The sequence below is a fragment of the Hydra vulgaris genome, chromosome 06, assembly GCF_038396675.1.
Source record: "Hydra vulgaris chromosome 06, alternate assembly HydraT2T_AEP".
NCBI lineage: Eukaryota > Metazoa > Cnidaria > Hydrozoa > Anthoathecata > Hydridae > Hydra > Hydra vulgaris.
Genome location: NC_088925.1, coordinates 58,906,666 through 58,932,502, shown reverse-complemented (window position 1 = coordinate 58,932,502; position 25,837 = coordinate 58,906,666). Strand labels below are relative to the sequence as shown.

At 26.1% G+C, this 25,837-nt stretch overlaps 1 protein-coding gene across 1 annotated transcript in view; it reads left to right on the top strand.

Annotated features, from left to right (window-relative positions):
- LOC100207459 (uncharacterized) overlaps nucleotides 1-25,837 on the top strand; it is a 67,387-nt gene that overhangs the window by 8,369 nt on the left and 33,181 nt on the right. Inside the window, exons 3-15 of the mRNA XM_065800560.1 lie at nucleotides 2,259-2,493; nucleotides 9,060-9,182; nucleotides 13,110-13,216; nucleotides 15,691-15,765; nucleotides 15,917-15,970; nucleotides 19,473-19,594; nucleotides 19,816-19,919; nucleotides 20,701-20,852; nucleotides 21,026-21,132; nucleotides 21,759-21,842; nucleotides 22,001-22,111; nucleotides 22,172-22,319; nucleotides 22,483-22,532. Of these exons, the coding sequence (XP_065656632.1) occupies nucleotides 2,259-2,493; nucleotides 9,060-9,182; nucleotides 13,110-13,216; nucleotides 15,691-15,765; nucleotides 15,917-15,970; nucleotides 19,473-19,594; nucleotides 19,816-19,919; nucleotides 20,701-20,852; nucleotides 21,026-21,132; nucleotides 21,759-21,842; nucleotides 22,001-22,111; nucleotides 22,172-22,319; nucleotides 22,483-22,532 (1,472 nt within the window). The remainder of the gene's footprint in view (nucleotides 1-2,258; nucleotides 2,494-9,059; nucleotides 9,183-13,109; nucleotides 13,217-15,690; nucleotides 15,766-15,916; nucleotides 15,971-19,472; nucleotides 19,595-19,815; nucleotides 19,920-20,700; nucleotides 20,853-21,025; nucleotides 21,133-21,758; nucleotides 21,843-22,000; nucleotides 22,112-22,171; nucleotides 22,320-22,482; nucleotides 22,533-25,837) is intronic.

The following is a 25,837-nucleotide window of genomic DNA, read 5'->3' as shown; positions in this document are numbered from 1 at the left end:
CTTGACAGTTGGTCTCATACATTTAGGATTTAGGCGTTCACCATTTTTTCTCCATTTGCGTATGATACCATCAGAACCAAACAAACATATTTTTGTTTCATCGGACCATAAAACTCTTTGCCATTGGTCATTAGTCCAATTTGAATGTTTCTTAGCCCAAGCCAATCTTTTCTTTTGATTCTTTTTACTCAAAAAAGGCTTTTTTGGAGCAACTCTACCTACAAAACCTCGATTTTTCAAGCGATTGCGAACAGTTTGAGGATTTACAGTTATACCATGATCTGTTTGTAAATCTTTTGCAAGCTTTGGTGCAGATAATCCTCGATCTTGTTCAACTTTTCGAATAATTTCTCTATCAATGCGTTGGGTAGTCTCAGCTGGGCATCCTTTTCTTGGCAAATTTTTAACAGTACCCATTTTTTTATATTTTCTAATGATATTTCCTACACTATTAGGCTTAATATGGACTATTTTAGAAATAGTTTTATATCCTTTTCCACTTTTATAGTGTCTCAGGATCAGTTTTTTTACTGATTCATGAATTTCATATCTTTTCGCCATAATTTTCTTATTAAGAAACCTAAAAAGAAAACAAACTTTGCTAAAAAATTAGTTAGAATAACTTCTATCAACCAAATTTGATTGTTTTTGGCTTATTTTCTGCAATTTTACTAATTTAAACAACAGAAAAGTTAAAAAATCATAAGGGGGTGATACGCTTTTTTGACTTACACTTTTTCTAATTTAGTGGATAATTTTTGCTTTAAGTATAGGAATATTAATTTCTTGTTATAAAAATGTTTTTTGATATAAATTCAATATAAAAAAAAAAAATTAAGGTCAAAAATCTAAATTTAAGCATATTAAATTTTGTTTTTATTGAAAAAACAACAGGGGGTGATAGACTTTTTTGACATACTGTATATATATATATATATATATATATATATATATATATATATATATATATATATATATATATATATATATATATATATATATATGCAATTTCAAATATATGCAATCTAATTTTATTATACTGATATTTTTTTAAATCAATTACTTGTTTTTAAGTACTAATCTTTTTGTCAATAAACAGTAGGAACCAGACCCCAAACAGTAGGAACCAAACCCCGGAAATTAATTAAATTTCTAAATTTTTTTTCATTTTTTTATCTAATAAATTACTTTTTTAGCTGTCATCTAAAAAAACTTTAAATATTTATCAAAAAACACTAATTTGTCAAAAATGCACAAATATAATAATTTGAACACAGTCCGCAAATTTAGTTTAATATTAAAGGTTTTAATTTTCCTATAGTTTTTATTTTTCTATAAAAATCCTCGATGAGTTTTTTTAATCATTAGTTATAATTCTATTTTGAAAACTTTGTCTTTTGGGTCCACTGTGTCATGTAGAAGAGAAGGAATGTTAAACTTTTCTTTAATAGCAACATTGTTAAAGGTTTTCTTAAAGTCTCTAGAACCTAACATTTGAGATAAAATACAAAATTTTATAATCTAAGGTTTATTAGCACGCTAATAAAACTAGACTTCTTGCAATGATAAAAAAATGTTTGCTTTTAAGAGAATTGTGAAAAACATGAAAGAAATCATTGTGGTTAAAAATATTAGCTGCAAAAGAATAAAAAATTATGGAGTAAAGTGAAGTTTGACTTAATTTTGACAAAAAAAAACAAATATTTTCTATGCCTGCATGTAGCCTGGAGATATAGAATAGGACTGAATTTTCTGCAGTGAGACTAAAGACACTAGCCTAAGCAGTATTGCATATAAAATCAGAAAGAAAACTTCAGTTACCCTTAAGGTAGATGTAAGAAGTGCAATAACAGAGTGAAAGATCTTGAAATTTTACTTAATTACTTAAATTAAACTTAAACTGCTTTCATCAATTTATATTTCAAAAAGACCTAGTATTTCTTGATTGGGCAAAGTTCCAGATATTCATAATTTCCAGTTTCAAAGTTTTTTAGGCACCACCTTGACTTTGTTGGCATTATACCAATTATACCATAATTATACCAAAATTTGTTTCAAATTTGTTTTAAGTTGGTTTTAAACTTTATCATGCAACAATCAAGGTTAAATTTTTGTCACTGTATTCTACTTTTCTTTTCAGTTTGCATATTTTAACAATAGGATTTAAATCCAACTTTTGAGCAATTTTTTTGGGCTGTAGGGGAATGTTTTTTTTTCTTACATATAAGTATAATAAAATATATATTTAATTTTTTCAGAATCCATTGAAGTGAGAGACTTTACACTTGGGAACAGAACTCCATATTTTAAGTATCTTACAGTTTATGACACAACTGAAGATCTTCGCAAGCTAATGGCTTCAGAAGTTCTGTATCGTAATCCACCTTCTGATCTGCCGAAACGACCTCGCTATCAAGTAGTTATTGATGCAGATATGGCTCTTGATGCCCCTGATTCCAAAATGATCATCACAACAAAAATAACCAATAAAATGTGAACATAAGTTTTTTTTTATATTAGTGTTACTTAATGTGGATAATGTGTTTTAATGCTTATATTATTATTACGCATACTATTAAAGATGTCACCTAAGTTTTATACATAAATGAGTCATTTTCTCATTCCGTCAACTCCGTTACTGAAATTTTGTCCTACAGCTATAAAAATGCAATTCTTGTAACATAAAAAACAGCACTGTGGGTAGTAATACTTATCGTTAATATAAACTAGCATTTTATCGGATATTTCCAACTAAAGTTTAAAATTTTTTGTGCACAATTGTTAATCAAAAATGTCCACTCCGTAGATGTCCTGCATCTAGGACTATATTGTTATGCTCAATAATTTTTTTCCTTTTGTATTAAGGCTAATCGGGGACATAATTTGGTGCTTTAGACATGCTAATATATGGTATTTTAATACATGTATTAATTTACACCTTATCCTGTTGAAGCTCTTGTCAAAAACTTGCTGTCCCCACATTTTTTGTCCACTCCGTTATTACATTCTAAAATAGTCACAGGTTTGTAGTTTTTACTTATTTACTAATTAAAATAATAAAAAAAGTCCAGTTCTGTGGAATTTATTAACATTTAAAGTTATATCGTGCTGTAAGGATTATTTGTTTAAAATGAGAGCCTAATTACCTTATTTTAAAAATGATATTCTTATTCAAAGTCTACTCCGTTACGCTTTTTTATTCCGTAAAATTACAAATTTTTATATGGCGTGTTTTAGTACTCTTTAAATCTTTTGGACAATATAGTAATAAAAGATTTTAAAGATGTTTTCCAATGAGTAATAATGAGATATTATTGATTATGTATAATTATGTCTACTCCGTTACTGTCAACTCCGTGATTTCCTCTTTATAACAGAGTTGACAACAACATAACGGAGCTGACATCACAAAGATAAAAAAAATCAAAAGCATTAAATAAACACATCAACCATAAGGGACTTACTGCAGCGATAAAATATGATTACCTTGCAGCGTTAAATATGATTACCATAAGTACGCTGCGTTCTTAGAGTAATTTGCAAGTATTTTAGTATTAGGATTTCATTTATTGTTTGGTTTTTTTTTACATTTGACTCTAATACATTTGGCTTTTAAAATAAATGTAAATCTTGAAATATATTTTAATAATAAATAAACTTTTCGTGTATTAACAATTACAGTTATTATACTATTTTTCCAAAAGAAATACAACTAAGCATATAACATGAAAACTTCAAAGAAATCTTGTGCTGAAATTCGGAAAGCGTTTCGGGACAGACAATTAGAAAAAAATGCAGACATATTTCGTGAAAAAGAACGCAAAAGTTGGCATATGCGGCGTGAGCAGAAAAAGGTTAAAGTGATATCAGAATTATCAGAAAGAAAAAAACGAATTGTTCGTTGTTGTTGGCGCGTCCAGAAAGCAAAATTTAAAGCTGCAAAAAGAAAGATTGAAACATCGTTATCAGAGTCACCGGAACGCGAGTTGAGTAGGAATAAAGAACGCAAACAAAGAGGTAGAGCAAAGGTTGCTTACTGAAAAACAAAGGCATATAGAAAAGTACAAACATTAACGGACGAGGTGAAAACAGCTAATTATTCAGCCCAAAAATACAAAAAACGTTTGTTAAGGCTAAAAAGTTTCCTGCCTGGTTTACAAACAAATTTACCTACAACCACTGATAGATCATCTACTTCTTCTGTAGAAAACGGTTTTCTTACAAATGAAACAAACAGAATGTCAAATTTATTAGCGGGTAATAAAACCCTAAACTCTTCTTTTTCATCAAAAAGGACAACTTCAAACAGCAAATGCCATCGTGGTAATGCATTGCTTGATGCTGAAACACAGGATTTGATCAGAGAGTTTCTTACACGTGATGACAATTCTAGAATAACAACTGGAAAGAAACAGACTAACAAAAAATAAAGATAAAAAACAAAAGCAACTACTACTCGATTCATTAATAAACCTTTATGAAAAATTTAGCTCGGAATATACAAGAAACAACATTTCATATACAACATATACTCGTTATCGCCCATTTTTTGTCCGCAAACCGTTGGCTAAAGATAGAGATACATAACTGTGCAAAAAACATGAGAACATACAATTACTTTGTGATAAACTTATTAACCTGCGTGTTTTGAAAGAAAAAAATATTGAAGTAGTGAAGCAAGTTTGTTGTAGTACTGGTAGAAGAGAATGCATGTTCAGAGAATGTTTTGTTTTAAGTCTCGTGTTCAATTTCAAGCAAAATGATTGCTAAAAGATGAAAGTATTATAGTTTGGTTCCAGTGGGAAAAAGAAAAACAGGAATACGAAAAGATGGGAGTAAAGAAAACAACAAATGTTATCAGGAAAAGTGTGAAGCATGGAACACTTAAAGATCTTAAATTAAAATTCTGTAAATCAATTCGAAACGAGCTATGCAAGCATGTTTTTATAATTAGACACCAGTTCAGAATGTACAAACAATTAAAAGAAACAGTAAATGTGAACGAAGCTTTTATACATATAGATTTTTCTGAGAACTATGTGTGCAAGAATTTTGCTGCAATTCAATCTTCACATTTTGGAACAAGTAACAAACAAGCTACATTGCATACAGAAGTAATTTATAAAATGAATGGACATCAGTCATTTACAACTATATCTGACTCTTTGAGGCACGATCCTCCTTCTATATAGGCACATCTGGAACCTGTGCTAATTGAACTCAAGATAGATAACCCACAAATTACAGATTTTCATTTTTTTTTCTGATGGACCAACCACACAATATAGGAATAAGCAAAACTTCTTCTTATTCTCTACATTGATACACGAATTGAAATTTAATTTAGCCAGTTGGAATTTTTTTGAAAGTGGGGGTGGCAAGGGAGCACCAGATGCGATACGAGGATCTGTGAAACGTCAGGCAGATCAATTGCTTAATATGGGTTGTGACCTTCCAGATGCAGAAAGTTTATATAATTTTCTTAACAATGGACATTCATTAATAAAGTTTTACTATATTGAGGGATCCAAAATTACTTCTTTTGAATCAAAATGTTCCAAAACATTAAAGGCTATTACAGGCACTATGAAATTGCATCAGCTGCACACAGACAGAAAATTTAATGCTTTGTATCGAAATTTAAATTGCTTCTGTAAGAGAGCTACAGTTTGCACATGCTACAATTTAAAGCGATATATGTTTTCCAAAAACACTAGCACGGTAAAAAAATATTTGTGTATTTTATTATTTTGCTAATTTATTTGTTTCTATAATAATTAAATTTATTTTAGGTACTTCCGTGAATTTCTTTTTAATATTGCAGAATTTTAACAGTCATGAAAGTATTACTTCGGCCAATGCAATGGATGTCAATGATTATCAATTTCAACATTTAAGCAACAATTTCATTGATCTGGTTAATCTCTATAAAAATTTGAATATCTTGTTGATTGAAGCAAATGATGTTGTAAGCGACTACGACTTTTTTCACATTAATAATGTATGGTAATGATTCAGTAACGGAGCATTTTTGTCGAGTTAGTTTCTTATTTTAAAGACGCTTTAGCTTATTTAAAAAGAAAATGTACTGAATTTATTTGTATACTAAGATTTTCCCTTTAATTTAAAATGTAACTTACACTGTTTTGCTTTTAAATAATAAATAATTAGCAAATGTCAGTAACGGAGCAGACATTGTCACATAAATTAAATTTTTTATGTCATTAAATTTGGCTAATATACTTAACATGTAGGCTGTAGTTATAGTACTCAGTATATTTCATTACAAAAATAGAATTTGTTACAAAAATAATAATAATTCACAGATGTAGTTACATTTATGTTATGGTAATGGAGTGAAAAAAATTATTGGGCCTCATTACTTGATAATATCCAAAAATATTTAAAAAGCAGATTCGTGCAAAACCAAATCTATTTTGTACATTCCTAATGATAAAATTTAACATACTTGTTAAAATTTTATAGATAGTCCAAACTTTATTTTCATGCAACATTAGTTGCGACAAAACCCTCTTATGAGAAATTGACTCTTATACTCATATATGTGAATATATATATGTATATGTGAATATATATATATATACATATATATATACACATATATACATATATATATATACACACACACACACACACACACACACACACACACACACACACACACACACACACACACACACACACATATATATATATATATCAGGCCTTGTTAAGAAGCGCTACGCAGCTCGCATTTTGCTTGCGAAAAGGCGATTTGCCTATGCGTTCAGCAGTTTTGCGCTACGCAAAAACTTATATCTTTTAGAATATTTAAATTATCTTTTGATTACCGTTAACGTGGCGTTTATTCAGAAGAAATAAAGTCGTAAATAAAAGCATTTAACCGCAATTGTAAAATAATAGATTTTTTTGTTAAAGAAACAGTTTGTTTCATAATTTTTTTTTTGTTATTAAAAATTAGTTAAAAAAAAAAAGTGTTTTAAGTTTAATCTTAAGGAATTAAATATATAAATTCCTTTTAAATATAAAAATTATTTTTAGTCATAATAAGTTTAAAAAATGCACGATTCATTTTGATGTAAATATTTTATTAATAAGATATTTTGTTTATTGTTAATTCAATAACGTAAAGTTTTAATGAGGTTCATTTAATTTATGAAATTAAATTATGATCACGAATATGTTATCGGTAACTGATAAATAACAAAAAAAAACTTTATTGTTTAAAAACATTATTAAAAAGAGTTCACAAATTAAATAAGAAAAAATGTATTAACAGTTAATAGAATAACCAAAAACCAAATATAAAATCATAAGAAAATAAACAAATATTTTACGTTTCATGAAAAAAATATTTTTTTCAAAATAAAATTTAGTTCATATTTGAAAAAAATAATAAAAATGATTTTTTTAATAAGAACTTAGATTTTATTTGTAACTTTTGTTATAGTGAGAAAAAAACAAACTGTTTGTATGATTTTTAACGCGTTAATAAAATAACTTTAATTACAATGCGGTACTTAAAAAGACGCGAGTGACGCAATATAACTTCTAACGATGCAAAATATATTTGCTGAGTTGAGTTACTTAGAAATGCGTTACGCCTTTTCGCTACGCAGCGAAATCTCGTAACAAGGCCTGATATATATATATATATATATATATATATATATATATATATATATATATATATATATATATATATATATATATATAAATTAGTAAAAAATACTTATCTAATTTTTTTCTTGTACAAATTGTTTCACCATCAGTAGGTTCATCAAGAAGAATGGCTAAACATCAAAAAAATTCAAATTATAAAAAAAATATTTCACAGGAAGTTGGGAATTGTTATAGTTAATTATGTAATAATTAACTATAAACTGCAGTTATTTAAATATGAATAACAAAGAGAAAAGCAATAGTGTGAAAAGATGCAAGTGGAAGCACATAAAGGAATGGTCAGAGGATTTAAAACTGATTTCTCAACAAATAAGTGAATTGATGTGTAAGTATACCCCAGAGCCAAGCGTGTGACTATTGGAGTCTTTGCCAATCAAAGGATAGTACCCAATTGTGAGAGATATATTGAAACATTTAGGTGGTGGAAATTGTCTTTTATATTTTGGTTTACTTTAGGCATGGTTTAAATTTAAAGAGAACTTGTCTTATTCATAGAAAGAACATGGGATCCTAAGTAATGAACTATGCAGTTGTCTCATTCCTGTTAATTGACCCAAAGTTGTAACTTAGTGCTCCTTATAAGGCCTTGAAAATGTACACCAAAAGTATTAACAGGATTACATTGACTAAGAGTTTGCAATCATTGCTTTCATTATTATTATTTTTTTTTCTTCTTTTTCAGAAAATGCCATATACTATAAGTAAAGCTAATAAAGGGGCATGGGGACAGCAATCATTTTTTAAATTATTATTCTGTGCTCTTTTCTACTTTTTCTGAAAATGCTTTATGCTATAAAGATTTTTTTTTGTCAATTCACCTCCTCAAAGCTGAGAAGGCCACTTCAGACAAGGAGGCTACTTAGTTGTGGTTATAACCCTCTCTCGACTCTATAACTCCGAAACGCGAACCTTGACAAACAAGGCCGCTGCACAGAGAAACAAGTTGAGCGCGGTACTACAGGGGACATGGTGGGGATCAAACTCGGAACCTCTCACTTAAGAAGCGAGCGCTCTACCACTACACCACTACCGCATATATAAGCAAAACTAGTAACAATTTGTTATATAAATATGCTACAGCAGAGAAATATATATATATATATATGTTATATATATATATATATATATAAATATATATATATATATATATATATATACATATATATATATATATATATATATATATATATATATATATATATATATATATATATATATATATATATATGTTAAAATTTACTTCTAGAGGTTTATTATGTCAATAATTTAGTGTAATTTTTTATGTCTTTTTATTTTTGTATATGTAAATATTTCTTTGTTGACATTTATTAACAAAAGATTTTTTTATTATTTAGGTCAGATATTGAAATAAGTGTTGAACAGTTTCAAATCCGTGGTCGCATTCAACTTGTACTTTTTTTTAACCAGAGCATACCATTTCCTCATTTAGCTGCTTTTTCTATAAGCTTTCTTCATGTGTAAGTTTGTTTTTAAATATAATTATTTGCTTTTTTTTTTTTATTATTTGATTTTGCTATAATTTTAGAATTAGTATACTGTATAATAAATAGTGTTTATATATGTGTGTGTCTATATATATATATACATATATATATATATATATATATATATATATATATATATATATATATATATATATATATATATATATATATATATATATATATATATATATATATATATATATATATACAGTGACATTTCCAAGCTGATTTAGACACTGGTATACTGGTTTGATCGCCTAAATTAAATCCCAAACTCCAGTCTTAAATATAGATACAATTTTATAATAAGTTCTTTGCATAATAAAAAGTAAAGGGAATTACATAAAGTATAGGATAAATCTGTATATAAAATGCTCTCTTGTCAAGTTTGTAGAACAAGGTTTTTTTTTGTTTTTTTTTTAAACATCTTTGCTTACAACAAGGCTGCAAGCAGCCACTAATTAAAGTTGGAAGCTACTGAAAGAGACTGAAAGAGAAAAGATGAAGATTGTAGAGCAAGATAACGATTGACGGACTTAAAGGATTGGAAATTATATGAATTAGGAAAGCAAGATGAAGGAAGCGAATTCCAAAGAACTGATGTTCGAGGAAAAAAACTAGACGAATAAGAGTTTTTGGAGCACTTAGGAACAGTCACAGAAAAAGGATGACACTTAATTGAATGATGAGTAACACGAGAATAAATTTTAGTAGATGGCACAAGAGACGCTAGCTCTTTTAAGCAGTGCCCATTATAGTATTTGTATAAAAGAGAAAGAGAAGCAACATTACGACGATGTGATAATGGTTGGAGGTTGGCTGCAAGAGCAGGTCCAACTATGTTTACAATGCATTTTTGCACCATATCTAAAAGAGAAAGGACATCATTAGAAGATCCGCCCCAGATATGGCAACAATATTCCATACAAGGCCGGATTTGAGATTTATAGAGGTAGAGAATAGAATCCGAAGTAAGAAAGTGACGAGCTCGATAAAGAGATGCAACCTTAGCAGATGCTAATTTTGAAACTGATTTGATATATGGTTTCCAAGAAAGATTGGAAGTAAGAGTTAATCCTAGAAGATGAAGAGTAGGTGACTCATCGAGTACATTACCGTTCATAAATATAGGAAGATCTAAAAAAATCGAGTTTTATCTGAATTAAAGTTCACCAGCCACTGATAACGATCGACAGGCGACTTGAAAGATTGCAAATTAAAACATGTACCAGAAAAAGTCTGTGCGGACATTTTAAAGGATATTTGTTTAACTATTGTATTTCGATATTGAATGTTATATATATTTTGAAAGTACATATATTAATATTCTTAAATTTTACTGAAGAAAGTTTGTGAAGTTTTGTACATGAGAGCGCACACACTTTGCGTTTCACACTTGACATCAGGTTTTGCACAGTCTTCTGCTGAACTTTCTTGGTAACTCTAATCCATTTATTTTTAAAGTTTTTAATGTTTTTGGCTTCTTTTACATTGAACCTTAGTTTTCTTTTGACAAGAGCCCAATATCTTTTGATAGAACGTAGTTTGGGGCAATTTGGTGGATTGCAGTGTTTTTCAATAAAATCTACTTTATGTTCTCTAAGCCAGTTTAAAGTTGTCCCCGAGTAGTGACATGATGCTAAATTGCGCCAAAATGACGAGTTACCCGCGTGTTCTTAAAAACGGCAAAAGACGTTTCTTGAGCCATTCTTTTATGTATAATTTGGTGTTAATTGTTCCCGTAGTCATAAAACAAGAGCTTCCTTCACCACATTCACAAATTGCTTGCCAAACTAAAAATTTTTTAACGAATTTTTGCATTCCAATGCATTTATAATTGGAATTTAGTTTCTTGCGATTAATTGCTGAATGATATTGGTGTCCTGGAATATAACTATAACATTAATGACAATATAATCAAGTTGCAAAGTTGTTTATAAAAGATAAGCATTGTCATTGTAACTAAGATGAAAAGTCATTTTTTAAGATAAACAAATAATTGTATAATAAACTATCTTTGTAGTTTATTATGCATTTATTTTAATGTGTAAATGTATTGAAGTTCAAATTAGTTTCAATCAGAATATATCTGCATGTTGAGTTAATAATTAAAAATTCCATTATGAATAAAAAAATTGGCTTTTAAGCAAAACGTTTTAAAGAAAGTAACAACTTTATTTATTGTTAATGTATAAACAAATTTTATTTGAATTATCAAAGAGTATAATAAAAGTATATTTCTTGTATTTATGCCCTCGGATTTAAGAAAATAAGTTTAGCATAAAATTACCAAACTAAAACTGCTTAAGTTGGCACCAGGTTGTTGCAAAATTTAGAAACAGGGTTCTACAACTTAACGAACTTGCATACTCACAAAATTACAAAATTAGCATAAAATTGACAGAAAAATAAATCGCAGAGTTTGCCAACTTTTACACATGTTTAAAATTTTTTTAAAATGGTAAAATGCATCATTTTACCATTTCTGTTTTTTAAAAATATTTTGCCTTGCCTAATTTATGGACAATCCCTTATCATGTTCAGCTTTATTTCTCTTCACAATGTTCTATACAACCAAGGGGCGTTGTGGCTCTGAAAAGCCCATGCTTGATTTTTATTAAAAAGGCCTACATATGCAGAGTTTTATTTTATATGCTGGATGTAAAATCCCTTCCCATAAATTTTAAAGTCCAACAAAACCCATTTTTTCTCATATGACTGACAAAATGCCACATGTGATAAACAAAATGGCTATTTTCATAGCCACATGTTTTAAAAACAAGTTTGAATGAACAATATTTATATTACAAGAAGACCTTTACAACATTTGTTTTTACAGTTGTACAGGGATTTGTAAACACAAAATAAATAAACACATAATAATGAATAAATAATCACTTTACACCTATTGGAAGCATATCTTGAATAAAAGAAAAAGAATAAATATAAATGAAAAGATTACATAATACGAAATGATACAAATAAAGTTGGTATAACAAAAATAAAATAATAATAATTAAAAAAAGCATTATATTAAATTTTAATCTTATATTAGTTTAAAAAGATAAACTTATTTTGAAAAAAATCTTTTTTGCCTTTAGTTATATTTTAGATTTTTTAAAGTCTCTACCAACAAAAAACAAAGAAAATAAATTAATTTAGACTGCTTAACTGTTGGATTACTTTCAAAACATTCAAAATTTTAAAATTTATCATCTTGACATTTATCTTAAATAAATCTGATTACAATTATTATTGTTATAGGGTATGAGGACTTTCTTTAATTTATTTTCTCAATATTATGGTTGTTAAAAACATTTATGGGACATAATACATTTTTTTCTTATAAAAAAATATCATAATACATCTTTAAATATCTACTTTGTTTTCAGGCCAAAGTTGTAACAGCTATTATACAAAATACTAATATATAATATATACTAATATATAAAATACTAATATATAATATAATACACTTGCGCTCAAATTTGACACTTTAAATTAAGCAATTAATTAAACAATTTAGTTTGTGCAAACATAAACATAGTAAATGTAAAAATAGTTATGAATTTTCTTTAGAATGTAAAAAAAGTTTAAATTTGTAGAAAGTCCAAATTTATAATAATAAATTTAGGCCTTTCACTTTTTATATAATTATATAAGGCCCATGCGGGAACCCCCCATAGTCTCTGGGGCCACCACGCCCTTGTTAAAAATAAAATTTTAATAATAGTTTGTGAATTTCACGGACTGCTGGTCCATGAAACTCACAACTATTGGACTGAAGGATCTAATGTCATTTTTATATTACATTATATTATTTTATGTTACAATTTTAGTTGTAATTAAAATGTTAAATAAATTAAAAAAATAAAAATTGAATAAAAATCAATCATTTAGCCCAAAAGTAAACTTTGAAATTCGTATGCTGAAGAAAATTCAACTAATGGAGTTTCCGTTGTTGAGAAATTGGATAAATGAACTTGTAAATGATTCGCTTAAAATATGTAAGTTTTTTTCTATTTTGTATATTCTATATTTTTCTTCTCAATTTTTATATGCTTATTAAAATAAACAATTTTCTTTTTAACTAAATATTATCAAGTTACTATAGTTACTTGTGCTTTTTTGTGTTAGCTTTTACATAGGATTCAATAACATTCCAGGATTAAGTTGATTGTAATGGCTTTTGGTTTTTTTGTTCCTAGATTCAATTGACTTTTTTACATCTTTGTTTTATACCAGGTACATATAATACACATAAATACACAAATTTTAAGTGCTTGTATTGTGTTTTTATTTAATTTACACAATACTATAGTTACTATGAGGTATTTAAAAGAATTCCAAAGTGCAGAGACAAGTTTCATATCTTAAATAAAGCTTAAAGTTAATTAAATTTGCCAAAACAAATCATTTATCAAAATATCAACACAAACTGTTTTTATTTTTAATTCTATATTGTTTTTTGTGAAGAAAATTTCCAGCTTGTTGATTTTTATTTTTTAAAAAAAATCTTATTAAAGTGTTTATTTTTGAAGTCATTAATAATAAGTATTGCTGTTGAAGTTTTTATGTTTGTGTTTTCCCTTTTTTTAATGTTTGTGTTTTCCCTTTTTTTAATAAGTCAACTATAAAAACTTTTTTTTTAAAGAATTTTCATGATAACTTGCTTACTTGATATGGTTAATAAAATTTTTCTTAAACTATTATGTAGATAAATATTTAGATTTTATTATATATTTAGATAAATAAATATATTTTTTAAACTAAAATGCAGTAAAAATGTTTAAATATAATTGAAAGTTAAAAAAAGAAAAATCCAAGCTCATGCGTTAATTAAATTGTTCCAAAAAAGATCTACGGTGAACACACATTCATTAAACAAACTAGATATTTGAATAACAAAAAAAAAAACTATGCAGAATCATAAGCCTAATACACAGGCTCAGATCCAGATAAGATGGCAAAGTTACAAAAACACTATCATGTTTTTTTGGTTTAAAACTTAATAAATAATTTGTTTTGGTACATTTAGTTTAAACATATTTTTTAAGGTTTATTTAAGATATAATATATAACACAACTTGTCTCTGCACTTTGAGATCGCTTTAAGAAGAAATTCCTTTAATTTAATTTAATTTGTTCATCATCCATTGATCATTTATAGTTTCAGTTGTTACTAAAATCCATATTTAGTAAAGCCACACACTTCTTGAATCTGCATTTTTCAGGTGTTTTGGGTTTTTGTTTGAAGTTGATCAAATATGTCTTATTTTCTAACCAAAGTAAAGTAAAAAAAAAAGAAAAAAAAGGAAATACAAAACTATTTATTTATGCATGCAGAGAGTAATTCCTAAGAATAGCTTCTTAAAGAAAGTCCATGTAACTTTGAACTTTTTAATTTTGAAAAGAAAAATTTTTTAAATTTTAAAAAGTTTTTAAAAGTTTTTAAAAATTTAAAAGAGTTTAAAGAAGTTTAGTTAACAAATGAAAATTTAAAAGTTTAAAAAAGTCAGTCAACTGATGAAAATAATCAACAAGTTAAATGAGAGAGAGAGTAATGAATGAGAAAAGCAAAAGCAAAATATTGTCTATAGAGTACCTGGATCAAATAAAAAACAACAATTGCTCCTTTTTAGTTAAGATTGAAGAACAACACAATTCACTAAAATTTGTGATGAATCATGATTTAATTTTATGTTTGAAAAAGGTTTTTAAAATAGAATCTTTCTGAAAAACTATTATCTTTACAACCAAATCCTGTTAATTTTTCAGGTATACTGATAATTATATCCACTAATGTATCCACGCATGACATGCATTAATAGTGCAATTTTTTTGTAAGAAAGGGGTACAGAGTTCCTCTTTTATTCAGTTCTCACTAGAGTTATATCCATAATGCTGTGCTTAACTTCTGTGAAGTAGTGTTTTACTACTACGATCTTCAACTTTTTTTCTCTGTAAAACAATGTTTTACCATCAAAGTATTTGTTTTATCTTTCGTCAGTGTGTTCGTCAGTGTTTTAATGAGTTTTTATAGTGGCTCTTGAGGGGAGGTAAACTTAATTTAAAAAAAAAGTAACTGTTTAGAATTTAAAAAAAAGTAATTTGCAGCCTTTGTTAATAATATAATTCAAATAAAACAACTGGTTTGAAAGGTTTTTTGTTGGTATGAAGTATTGCATTACATTCTGTTACAGTTTTTTTTTCTAAAGACCTCACTTTAGTTATGTTATTTTATTATTTACATATAAAAATTGTTTAAGCTGTATTTTCCATACTGCTTTCTTATGTTAACTTAACATTACTACATTAAGGAGAACTTATCACAGAAAAATAAACAATATGACATTGGGGAGAACATTTATTCAGGTTATAGGCTACAGGTTGGATTGTTTAAAGTAAAGAAATAATGAAATTCTAGATCTTAAAAATCCGTTTTCAAAGTTTTCTAGATTTATGTTTTTACATTTTATAGCATTGGTTGATCCTGGTTATGTAACCATTCCATTGTGCAACGACCCGGAGTTGTTAGGAAGGCAAAGTGGTTATGGTAAGAATTTTTAGTTTTAAACTTTTTTTTAAAAAAGGTTTATTTAGTCATAAAAAGTTTTTTTTGAATTAAAGAGTTTTGCATTTTATGTATTTTATAATAAAATTTTTTTATTTTTTTATTTTGTAACTATTATGGTTTTTTTTATAAGCTACTGGTGTATTAACCATAACAATTAAAGGTGGTTTGAATGGAAAAGCTACAAGTAAGTTATACTATTTTTTTTGTAGTTGAGAATTGATAAATTTAAAACAATAAATAATTTTAAATTTGAATTAATCTTGTATTTCCTAGAATTTTATATGCAATCACTATACATTGTTTTACTTAGTTACGTGAAATGGTTTATGTATTTATGTGAAATGGTTTATGTAGTTGTGTGAAATGGTTTTATCCAATTAAAACAAAATCTTAATTTTATAGTGTTTTTTATTATTACTCTATAAAAATAATTTTAAATATGTTACATATTATGATTTGTTGTTGGCTAATGTTAATTTATAACTAATTATATGTTAATTTTTACCATTTGCTATTGGTCAATTAGTCAGTTATAAATTGTTACGAATCCTCAATTATAAACCTCAATTATAACCTTTAATTATAAAATTCAATTATAAATTGTTACAAATAATAATCTCCAATAACTAAAATTAGTAATTAATAATTTAAAAAGTCTTGATCATGATATTGAACTGATTTTACATCAGGGCAGGTAATGCTCTTTAGCCATAGTGAAGGTAACTTTCGTAGAAGAAATTTTTTTTTATAAAGCCCTTATTTAGTTGTAAGTTTAAATAGGGCAAGGTCATAAGACTTAGATCAGCCCAGGCCAGAATTTTAGACGCGAGAGCCGCATTTAAATAATGACGTGTGCTGAAGAACCGCAATACATATGTTGCTATGCCAACTTCATCTTTAAAAAAAAAATTGGTGAATGTAAATTTAGATAAATGAATATTTTGATTTTTTAAATGGAAATTGTATCTTTATAAATAAACTTAGTATGTTCACAATTTATATTTAGTATTTAGTTTTTTTTTACAATAAAGAAAGTTAAAGCTATTCTTTAAATATAAACTTGGTAAAATAAAATCTGACTCCTTTTTATTCACACTAGAAAACCATTTGTAGAAAAAATTGAGAAAGCATCTCTAAATTAAAATTTTTTTGAATTAACACAATTACAACAACCATAAATTTCCTTATAAAAATAATTGTAAGCAAGATATAAAAATCTAAAGATAAAGAGGTTTCTTTGAGAAAAAAAATTATTTTAATATATTTGAATTAAACTTGCTTTTATTCGAATTGAACTTGCTTATAACCACTTAATAGCATAAGTTACTAAAAACTGCAAAATATCATATAAATAAACGACTACACAATAAATAAAAAAATTTCAATGAACTTCAATTAAGTTCAAATTACTTTTATTTTTACAATTGAAAAATATCTTTTCATCATTCAGCAAAAAATTAGACATAACAGAGAGAATACTTTTTATAACATCAATTATTTTTTTTAAAAGACCATTAGAAAATTCTTCTTGTATAATAAATTGCATAATTTACTATAAATTTATTAGGCACTGAGATTTTCAACACTACTGGTAAGTTTTTAAAAAGTTTTTTCTGGTTTCAAGCTTGTAGTTGATATTCTAAGCAACTGTAACAAATGTTCACTAGTTAGATTGGCACGATACTTTGATTTAACAAATTTCATAGTCGAAAATAAAGATTCACATGTATATGTTGAACCTTTATTTTTGACCTTATTTTAAAATTAAAATAAGTTTTATACAAATCCTTTTTAGTTAGGGATACTTAACTTCAAGAGCCATTTTCCAAAAATCTAATAAAGCTAGTGTTTTATGCAGCATTAGAAGATTTTGATCTTCTTGGAGATCTAGTAATTCTATTTCAAATTGAGATGTTTCTTCAAGTATATTTTCTGGTATTGGACAACTATCACTAATAATATCAATTAAAAAAGGGTTTACTAAAAATGCTAATGATAATTTAAGAGTATAAAAATCTTTAAACCCGTTTTGAAAGTCTTCAAATAAATTCTGTAGTTTTTCCTGGTATGATGATCATAAGAGATCATCATACTGAATTGTAGGATTAGGATTATGAATCATCTTCTTCATTTGAGGAAAATGATCTTCTTCATTTGAGGAAAATGAGGAAAATGAAAAGTTTTTAAGGTAAGATCTTTCTGAAATAAAGCAGTTTTTTTTTAAAACTATATATAGTCTGAGCAAGATCAGATAAATCTTTTTTTTTCCCTGAAGCGACAAATTCTGTTTTTGTAAATGTTGCATTGCATCAGTTAAAAATAAAAGATCTCACAAAAAATTCACATCGTCAAAGATTTCAAATGTCTTCTGCTTTTCAAGTAAAAAACATTTAATTGGTTCTAATAGTTCTACAAACCTATAAAGAACGTCGCTACTTGAAAGCCACCTTACAGCACAGTAAAACGACAAGTCACTTGGTTTATTAGCAAGATCCAATTCACTAATGAAATTTTTAAACTGTCTGTTATTTTTTGCATTAGATCGAATATAATTTACAACCTCCAGCACTGATTTAAAAACAATTGGAAAATTAAAATGTTTCGCTGCTAAATGTTCTCAATGAATCACACAATGAACTGGGATAAACTCTGGATATGTAGGATTACTATTTAGTAAACCCATAAGCCCAATGTGTTTTCCAACTACTGCTGTTGCACCATCTGTAGGAACACTAACAAGCTTGTTCTTAGGAGCATTGGTTTTCACTAGAACAGTGTCAAGGGCTTCCTTTAAATCAATTCCACGAGTTGTGTCTTTTAGCTCTACTGAATCTAGCAACTCTTCTTTCACTAGTACATCTGATGTTACATATCTAACAAATACTGCCATTTGAGGTTTATCTCGAATATCTGTTGATTCATCCAATGCTAAACTGAATGCTTCACAATTCTTTAAGTCATTTAGCAAATGCTGTTCAACTTCGACACTAATCTTAGATATTCTTCTTTCAGTTGTATGTTGAGAAACAGAAATATTTGAAATTAACCTTTGAATTTTGCTATTATTAGGATCTAAAACTGAGATCACATCAAAAAGATTTTGTTTTACAAACTCTCCATCGGTGTAAGGATGTTGACTTTTTGCAATATTCCAAGCTATAATAAAACTTGCTTCTGTTGTAATACTTGATTCTTTGCTGGATAATGAAATATTCATTTGTTGATTTTTAAATACTGTTTTAAGCAACTTGATTATATTATCTTATTTTTCTGTCCAATCACCATGATATGATCTGTTCTCATCTTTAATTTTTCTTTTCTTACTTTTATTGTGAAGTGCTTTATTGTCACCTATATCCATTTTTCAAACAATATGTCTTCCGGCTATGTATAATTCAAGTTTTTATTATCAGTAAATCAATAGAACTTTTGAAAAGAGCCGCAATGACGTTTTAAGAGCCGCTATTTGGCCATCCCTGACTTAGATGGTATTAGTAAAATAGTGTATTGATAAAGTACTCATTCCTAATCTGCAAAAAAGGTAATGCCAGTTAAAAAATTGTTGTATGTGTGTGTGTGTGTGTGTGTGTGTGTGTGTGTGTGTATGTGTGTGTGTATACACTCATACACACACTATATATAAATAGGTATGCTATAGTTAAACTTTATCTCAATTTTTAATTTAGGCGATGAGCAATGGTGCTCCCTCACATTAGACAGACTAAAAATCCGAACAAAAGAAATCAGTGCAGATGTTTTATGGCAAGAGCAAGTTTCAATGTTGATTCATAGTTTACAGTTTGATAAGGTTTGTTTGATTATGTATTAACATTCATAGCTGATATCAATCTAGTGAAAGATGTCAATCTTATGAAATTAAAATCAAATTAAATTTAGATAACATAAACCAATTTATTCTAATTTTTTTATTTAGAAATTAAAACAAAATTATTAAATTAAAAATTAAATAAAAAAATAGTAAAAATGATGAAAAATGAATAAAATCTATTTGTTTTATTTCGACTTTAGTTGCGTATCAAAATTAAAGGTAAACGTAGGTTTGGGCCAGATTTTACCATTGTTCAGTATGTTTTGCCTCTGATCAGAATGAATTTAGAGCAGAACCCAGAACAGTAAGTTTTTTAATTTTACATTCATATTGGCTATAAAATTTTAATATAACTGCAATATTCTTTGACTTGCTTTACTAACTGGGTTTCATATTTTCAGCTAACATAAACAGCAGCACTTGTACATTGAATAAGTATTAATGTGTGAGCATTATTTAATTGTTAACAAGTTTTATAAAACCAAAAAAATTAAAAAAACATGTTTGGTATGTTCACTAAATTTGTAAGCATAAAGAACATATTTGTTCGGACAACGGAAAGAGAGTCAACAAATTTATATGAGCACACACTTATAAATGAAATCTTTATTGTGCACTTAAATTTGTAATTATATAATTAATACATTATGAACAGTTAGATTTTATTACTTTATGCAAAGTTAGATCAAGTTTTACATTAAACATTGCAAAATCATTAAAAAAATGTTTTTAATGTGAGTTAATTTATTGTGTCTTTCTTCACTGATAAAGATATCACCATAAAATTTACAAGTATCCTTTATCAATAGAAAATTTAAAATTTGTCCTTTATTAACAAAATTTCATTTATTTTAAAAACAAATTAATTTTTAAAATTTTTAGAATTTTTTTTTAGAATTTTTGAGTACTTGAAATTTGCAATTTTGTTTTTTAATTGCTCATTTTTCATCAGACATTATTTAATTATTTTTATTGCAATTCTTCTATTTCATTGGCAATTTAATTTTTTTTATTTAATTTTTTTTATTTATTTATTGCATTTCTTCTATTTAGTTGGACAGTCTTTAATTTTGTTTTTTATTTAGAGACATAGAGTTACAAGATGAAAATATTGAAGGATCTTTGTTATGTTTGCATCTTGATTATTCTTCACTTCCAATAATTGATGTTTGCAATGAAACCGATGCTCAAATGTTTGAAAAAAATTTTATTGAGAAGTATGAACAGCCAACAGAAGGTCTTAGGATTACTTTTAATTTTTGATTTTCTTTTCATCATTACATCATCATTAACATAGTCATTTCATCAAATTAAATTTAAAATTTATCTAGCATAGTTTTTAAGTTTTGTCGTAAATGATTTGTTTACATAGACATCAGAACTTTGATAATAGTATTTGTTTTTTTCCAGTATCAGGTGTGCTGTTTGTGCGAGTACATAAAGGTATTAACTTGATTCCAATGGATAGCAGTGGTACAAGTGATCCTTATGTTATGATCTTTGCAAACAAAGAGTTGGTACGTTATTGTGTACTTTTTTAGTCCTTTTTTTTTTAGCTTTTTTTTTCTGAGTGTATTTTTTCTTTTCATTTTGTTTTATTTTTTGAAACGAAATTTGTTCTAATTTTTTTTTCTCTTTTATAATAATAGTAGTAATATAGCATTTACTTAATTTACATAATTACTTTGTGTGTATTTACTTTGTTTATATAATTACTTAATTCACGTAGCTGAATAAAGTATTATGTAAACTATCTATGGTTTAAACCATGTTTTAATTTAGTGGAAATTATAAAAAATGAATCATGTTTTTTTTATTTTTCGAATAGTTACAAAGAATTTCTTTATATATATATATATATATATATATATATATATATATATATATATATATATATATATATATATATATATATATATATATATATAATATATATATATATATATATATATATATATATATATATTTAAAAAAATAATAAAATAAATTACAAAGCAAGAAGGCGACATGAGAGAATAAACAATCAACAAATTTAATGTAGTTTAGATAAATATTTGTGATAATTTAAATAATTCAATTTTAAAAAAATTAGTTTTGAGCATTGATTAGTTGTTTTTTTTTAATTTTTTAATTTTTTTTATAGATACAAATTGGACATGTTATTGAGGAGACTTTAAATCCTGAATGGGACACAATGATTGAGTTCTTTACTCTAGACTACACCCAGGTTTAAATTATTTAAAACATTTAAAAATTTTACTTTTTTATTTTTTTCTAATTTTTTATACTTACAAATGTAAAAAAAAAAATTTTTTAAATGCAAAATAAAGTTAAATTATGCAAAATAATGTTAAATTATGCAAAATTATCATATTTTATTTCTAGACAACGCTATCATTTATAATTCATGACCAAAACCCTTTGATTCTAAAAAATGTCATTCTTGCTGATGACAATGATGACTTTATGGGATCCTGTAATCTGTCACTTACTAAGGTAAAAAATTTTAAAAAAATGTTTTGTTTAATAAGCTTTTAACAAAAAAGTTTTTTTTAGAATGATTGGTATATTTTTAAAAGAGAGTTAAACGTTGTATTTAAATTCCACGGTGACGCAAAAAAAGGATTAGCAGAAAGCTTGCGTAAAGTTGGAAAAATTATAGTTTCAGTTATTTTCAGACCAATATCTTCAATAAAGACATCTGGTTTGATACTTTATTCTTGAAGTTTTAATTTTTTTTCAATCATCAAATTATTATTATTTGTTTTTTTGTTTAGTTAATTATTATTTTTTTTGTTATAATAGTATGATATATATAATAATGATTATAATTTGTTTAGTTAGTTATTATTAGTATTTTTGTTTAGTTCGTCCTAGTAAAAATTCTGCAATGCCTCTTGGAGAACCTTTACATCAAGTAAACTTTTTTCAATATTTTAATTTATATGTATATATAAATTTTATTTATATTAATATATATATTTTTTTTGTGGATTAAGGTCTGTGAAATGGTACAGAGTAGAATGTATTTTTTTGTACACGCAACTGGTTGGTTAGATTGGTGTGTTTCTCATTTTCAGCTAACATAAACAGCAACACTTGCACATTGAATAAGTATTAATGTGCGAACCATCATTTTTTAATTGTTAACAAGTTTTATAAAACCAAAAAAATTAAAAAAACAGACTAACATGTTTGGTATGTTCACTAAATTTGTAAGCATAAAGCACATATTTGTTCAGACAACGGATTGAGAGTCAACAAATTTATATGAACACACACTTATAAATAAAATCTTTATTATGCACTTACATTTGTAATTATATAATTAATACATTATGAACAGTTAAATTTTATTACTTTATGCAAAGTTAGATCAAGTTTTACTTTAAACATTGCAAAATCATTAAAACGTAAACAACTCAATTGTTAAATTACTTAGAAATTTATTTGTGTCTTTTTATTCGAAAAAAAATTGAAACTCTACTGTCATCAAACAAACTGTATTGCAAAAAGCTTTAAGAAAAAACTTTTTCATTTGTTAAATTTTCTTTTTAATCTCTTTTTTATTACTTAAGTTACTAAAATAAGAAAAAAAATTTAATCCAGCCAAATAAATATACCATATGTCATTAATCTGGAGAAAAATTTAAAACATAATCTTTACCAGAAAAAATTTACAGTGCTTTCTTTCCAGAGAAGAATTATCTATGCATCCTTTGCAACTGGAAAAAAATTGTATTTTTTTGTACACACAACTGGTGGGTTAGATTGTTGGAGTCTCTTTCATTTTATATTTTTACTTATTACACTATTAAGTATGAAAGATACATCAGTTATGTATGAAAAAGTTTTTTTTATATTTTTTCCCAAAAAATAAAAGTGCACAAAATCCACCATATTATTATATTCATATATATATATATATATATATATATATATATATATATATATATATATATATATATATATATATATATATATATATATATATATATATAAATATAAAATATAAACATTTTTGTAAATAAAAATAAAAGTTAAAAAAATGAAAAAATTTAAAAGTGCATTTATGATTCTCAAAAAGTTCCTAGAAGTTTTTCAAAATACCAGTGCCTTAACCAACTGTGACACATTGCATTTTGTTGATGCAACGTTGCATTTTGTTGATGCAACGTTGCATTTTGAAGATGCAGATGAAAAATTGTTGAGTTTCATAAAAAAAATTCATTTACAGAAGAAAACAAAAATAGTAATAAAGATTTTGGTAATACAATCATAGATAACAATTTTTTTGCTGAGAAAGGCAAAGACCGAAAATGGAATAAAAATTCATTGTCAATCAAAGTACATGCAAGAATATGTGTGGATAATGCCAGAATGTGTGTGAAGAGTGCGAAAAGTGTGCGAAATAGGGCTACATAAATATTTCTGTGATACTTTAAAACTTTTTAAATCACATGTCATGCTAAAAATAGATGTGAAAATAAAAGAAAAAGATATCAGGCATGCACACAACATAAACAATTACCAGAGTATAATTGTCAACAATCTAATAATCTATTTAATTGACCTTCCACAAACTATTTTCTGGTGATTGTACTAAAGGTGATTTTGACTTAAAAAAACTGAGTTGATAAGAGGTTATTGATTAACCTAATTTTTTAAAGGGTGGTTTATTATAATTATTTTTTGAGCTTACTTATTTTTTCAAAAGATGCTTGTTTTTATGCCTGCATTTAGAAATCAATTTAAATTTTTTATTTAATAAACATTCTTAATTCGTATGCTATTTGTTTCTTTATTTACATGTATCATTATTTCAAAATTTTCTTGCAGACATAGTATGCATTTTTTGGAAATATTGTTATATGCAGGTGCTGTTTTAAGGATGGACCAATTCAATATAAAGTCATCAGTTTTTTTGTCTTTCATTATCCACATGTATTTTGACAGCATGGTGTCTATTGAATACTTTTTATTTTTAAAGGATTGCTTATGATGGAAAAACTTTTTTTTTTATTCACCCTTTGTTAAGCCAAATTATTGTTTATCAGGTACATTCTTAGAGAAAGCAACATGTTTATATACAACATTTTTTGACAAACATTTTCCACTTATTGGACAATAGTTTTTTTTTTTAAATGTCTTTTAAAAAAAGCAGAACAATGAAAAAGTAAACAATTCTAAAGAATTCTTTTATAATAGTGTCAACATATTCTACAAATGTGTAAAATATTACAGTAGTGAAGACATTTGACTTAAATTATAAATTTAATTTTTAGTATAAATTAAAGTTTTATTAATTTGATTATTCATTTCTAATGATAAAAATGAATTGATAAGTGATTTTCTACTAATTTATTAGTCTGCTCTTTTAAGAACATTGAGTACTCTACTTTGTAGAAAATTTGATTTGTTGCCATAAATCGGGTAATAATGAAAATGAATTATTCATAAAAATAATTATTATTTTTAAAACTACAGCAATTATAGTTTGAACAAAAATTGAAAAGATGTAACAAAGTATAACAAAACAGCATACTTATCTCAAAATGATTAATTTTGCACTTATCATAAATAGACTAATGGCTACAGATATATATATATATATATATATATATATATATATATATATATATATATATATATATATATATATATATATATATATATATATCTGTAGCCATTAGTCTATTTATGTATTGTTGTATATATATATATATATACAAAAACTCGGAATTAGGAAAAATGAGGTCGGCAATAATTTTCCAACCTCAATCTTTTAGAGGTCAGCATCAAGTCGGCAAAAATTATTTGATACAAAGGTCTAACCATAAAACATAGAAACAAGGTCGGCTATTTTTTACCGAACTCAAACACTTTCAGGTCGGCAGTTAGGTCGGCATTGCCGAATGCCGACCTTAATCCGAGGGTTGTATATATATATATATATATATATATATATATATATATATATATATATATATATATATATATATATATATATATATATATATATATATATATATATATATATGTATATATATATATATATATATGTATATATATATATATACATACATACATACATACATACATACATACATACATACATATTAGGTAACCAAAAAAGTTCGTGCGGTTTTTGGTAATTGAATTGTTTTTAGCATTTTTTACAACACCCACATCGCACAAGGCAAGTAGCTTTGATGCGTAATA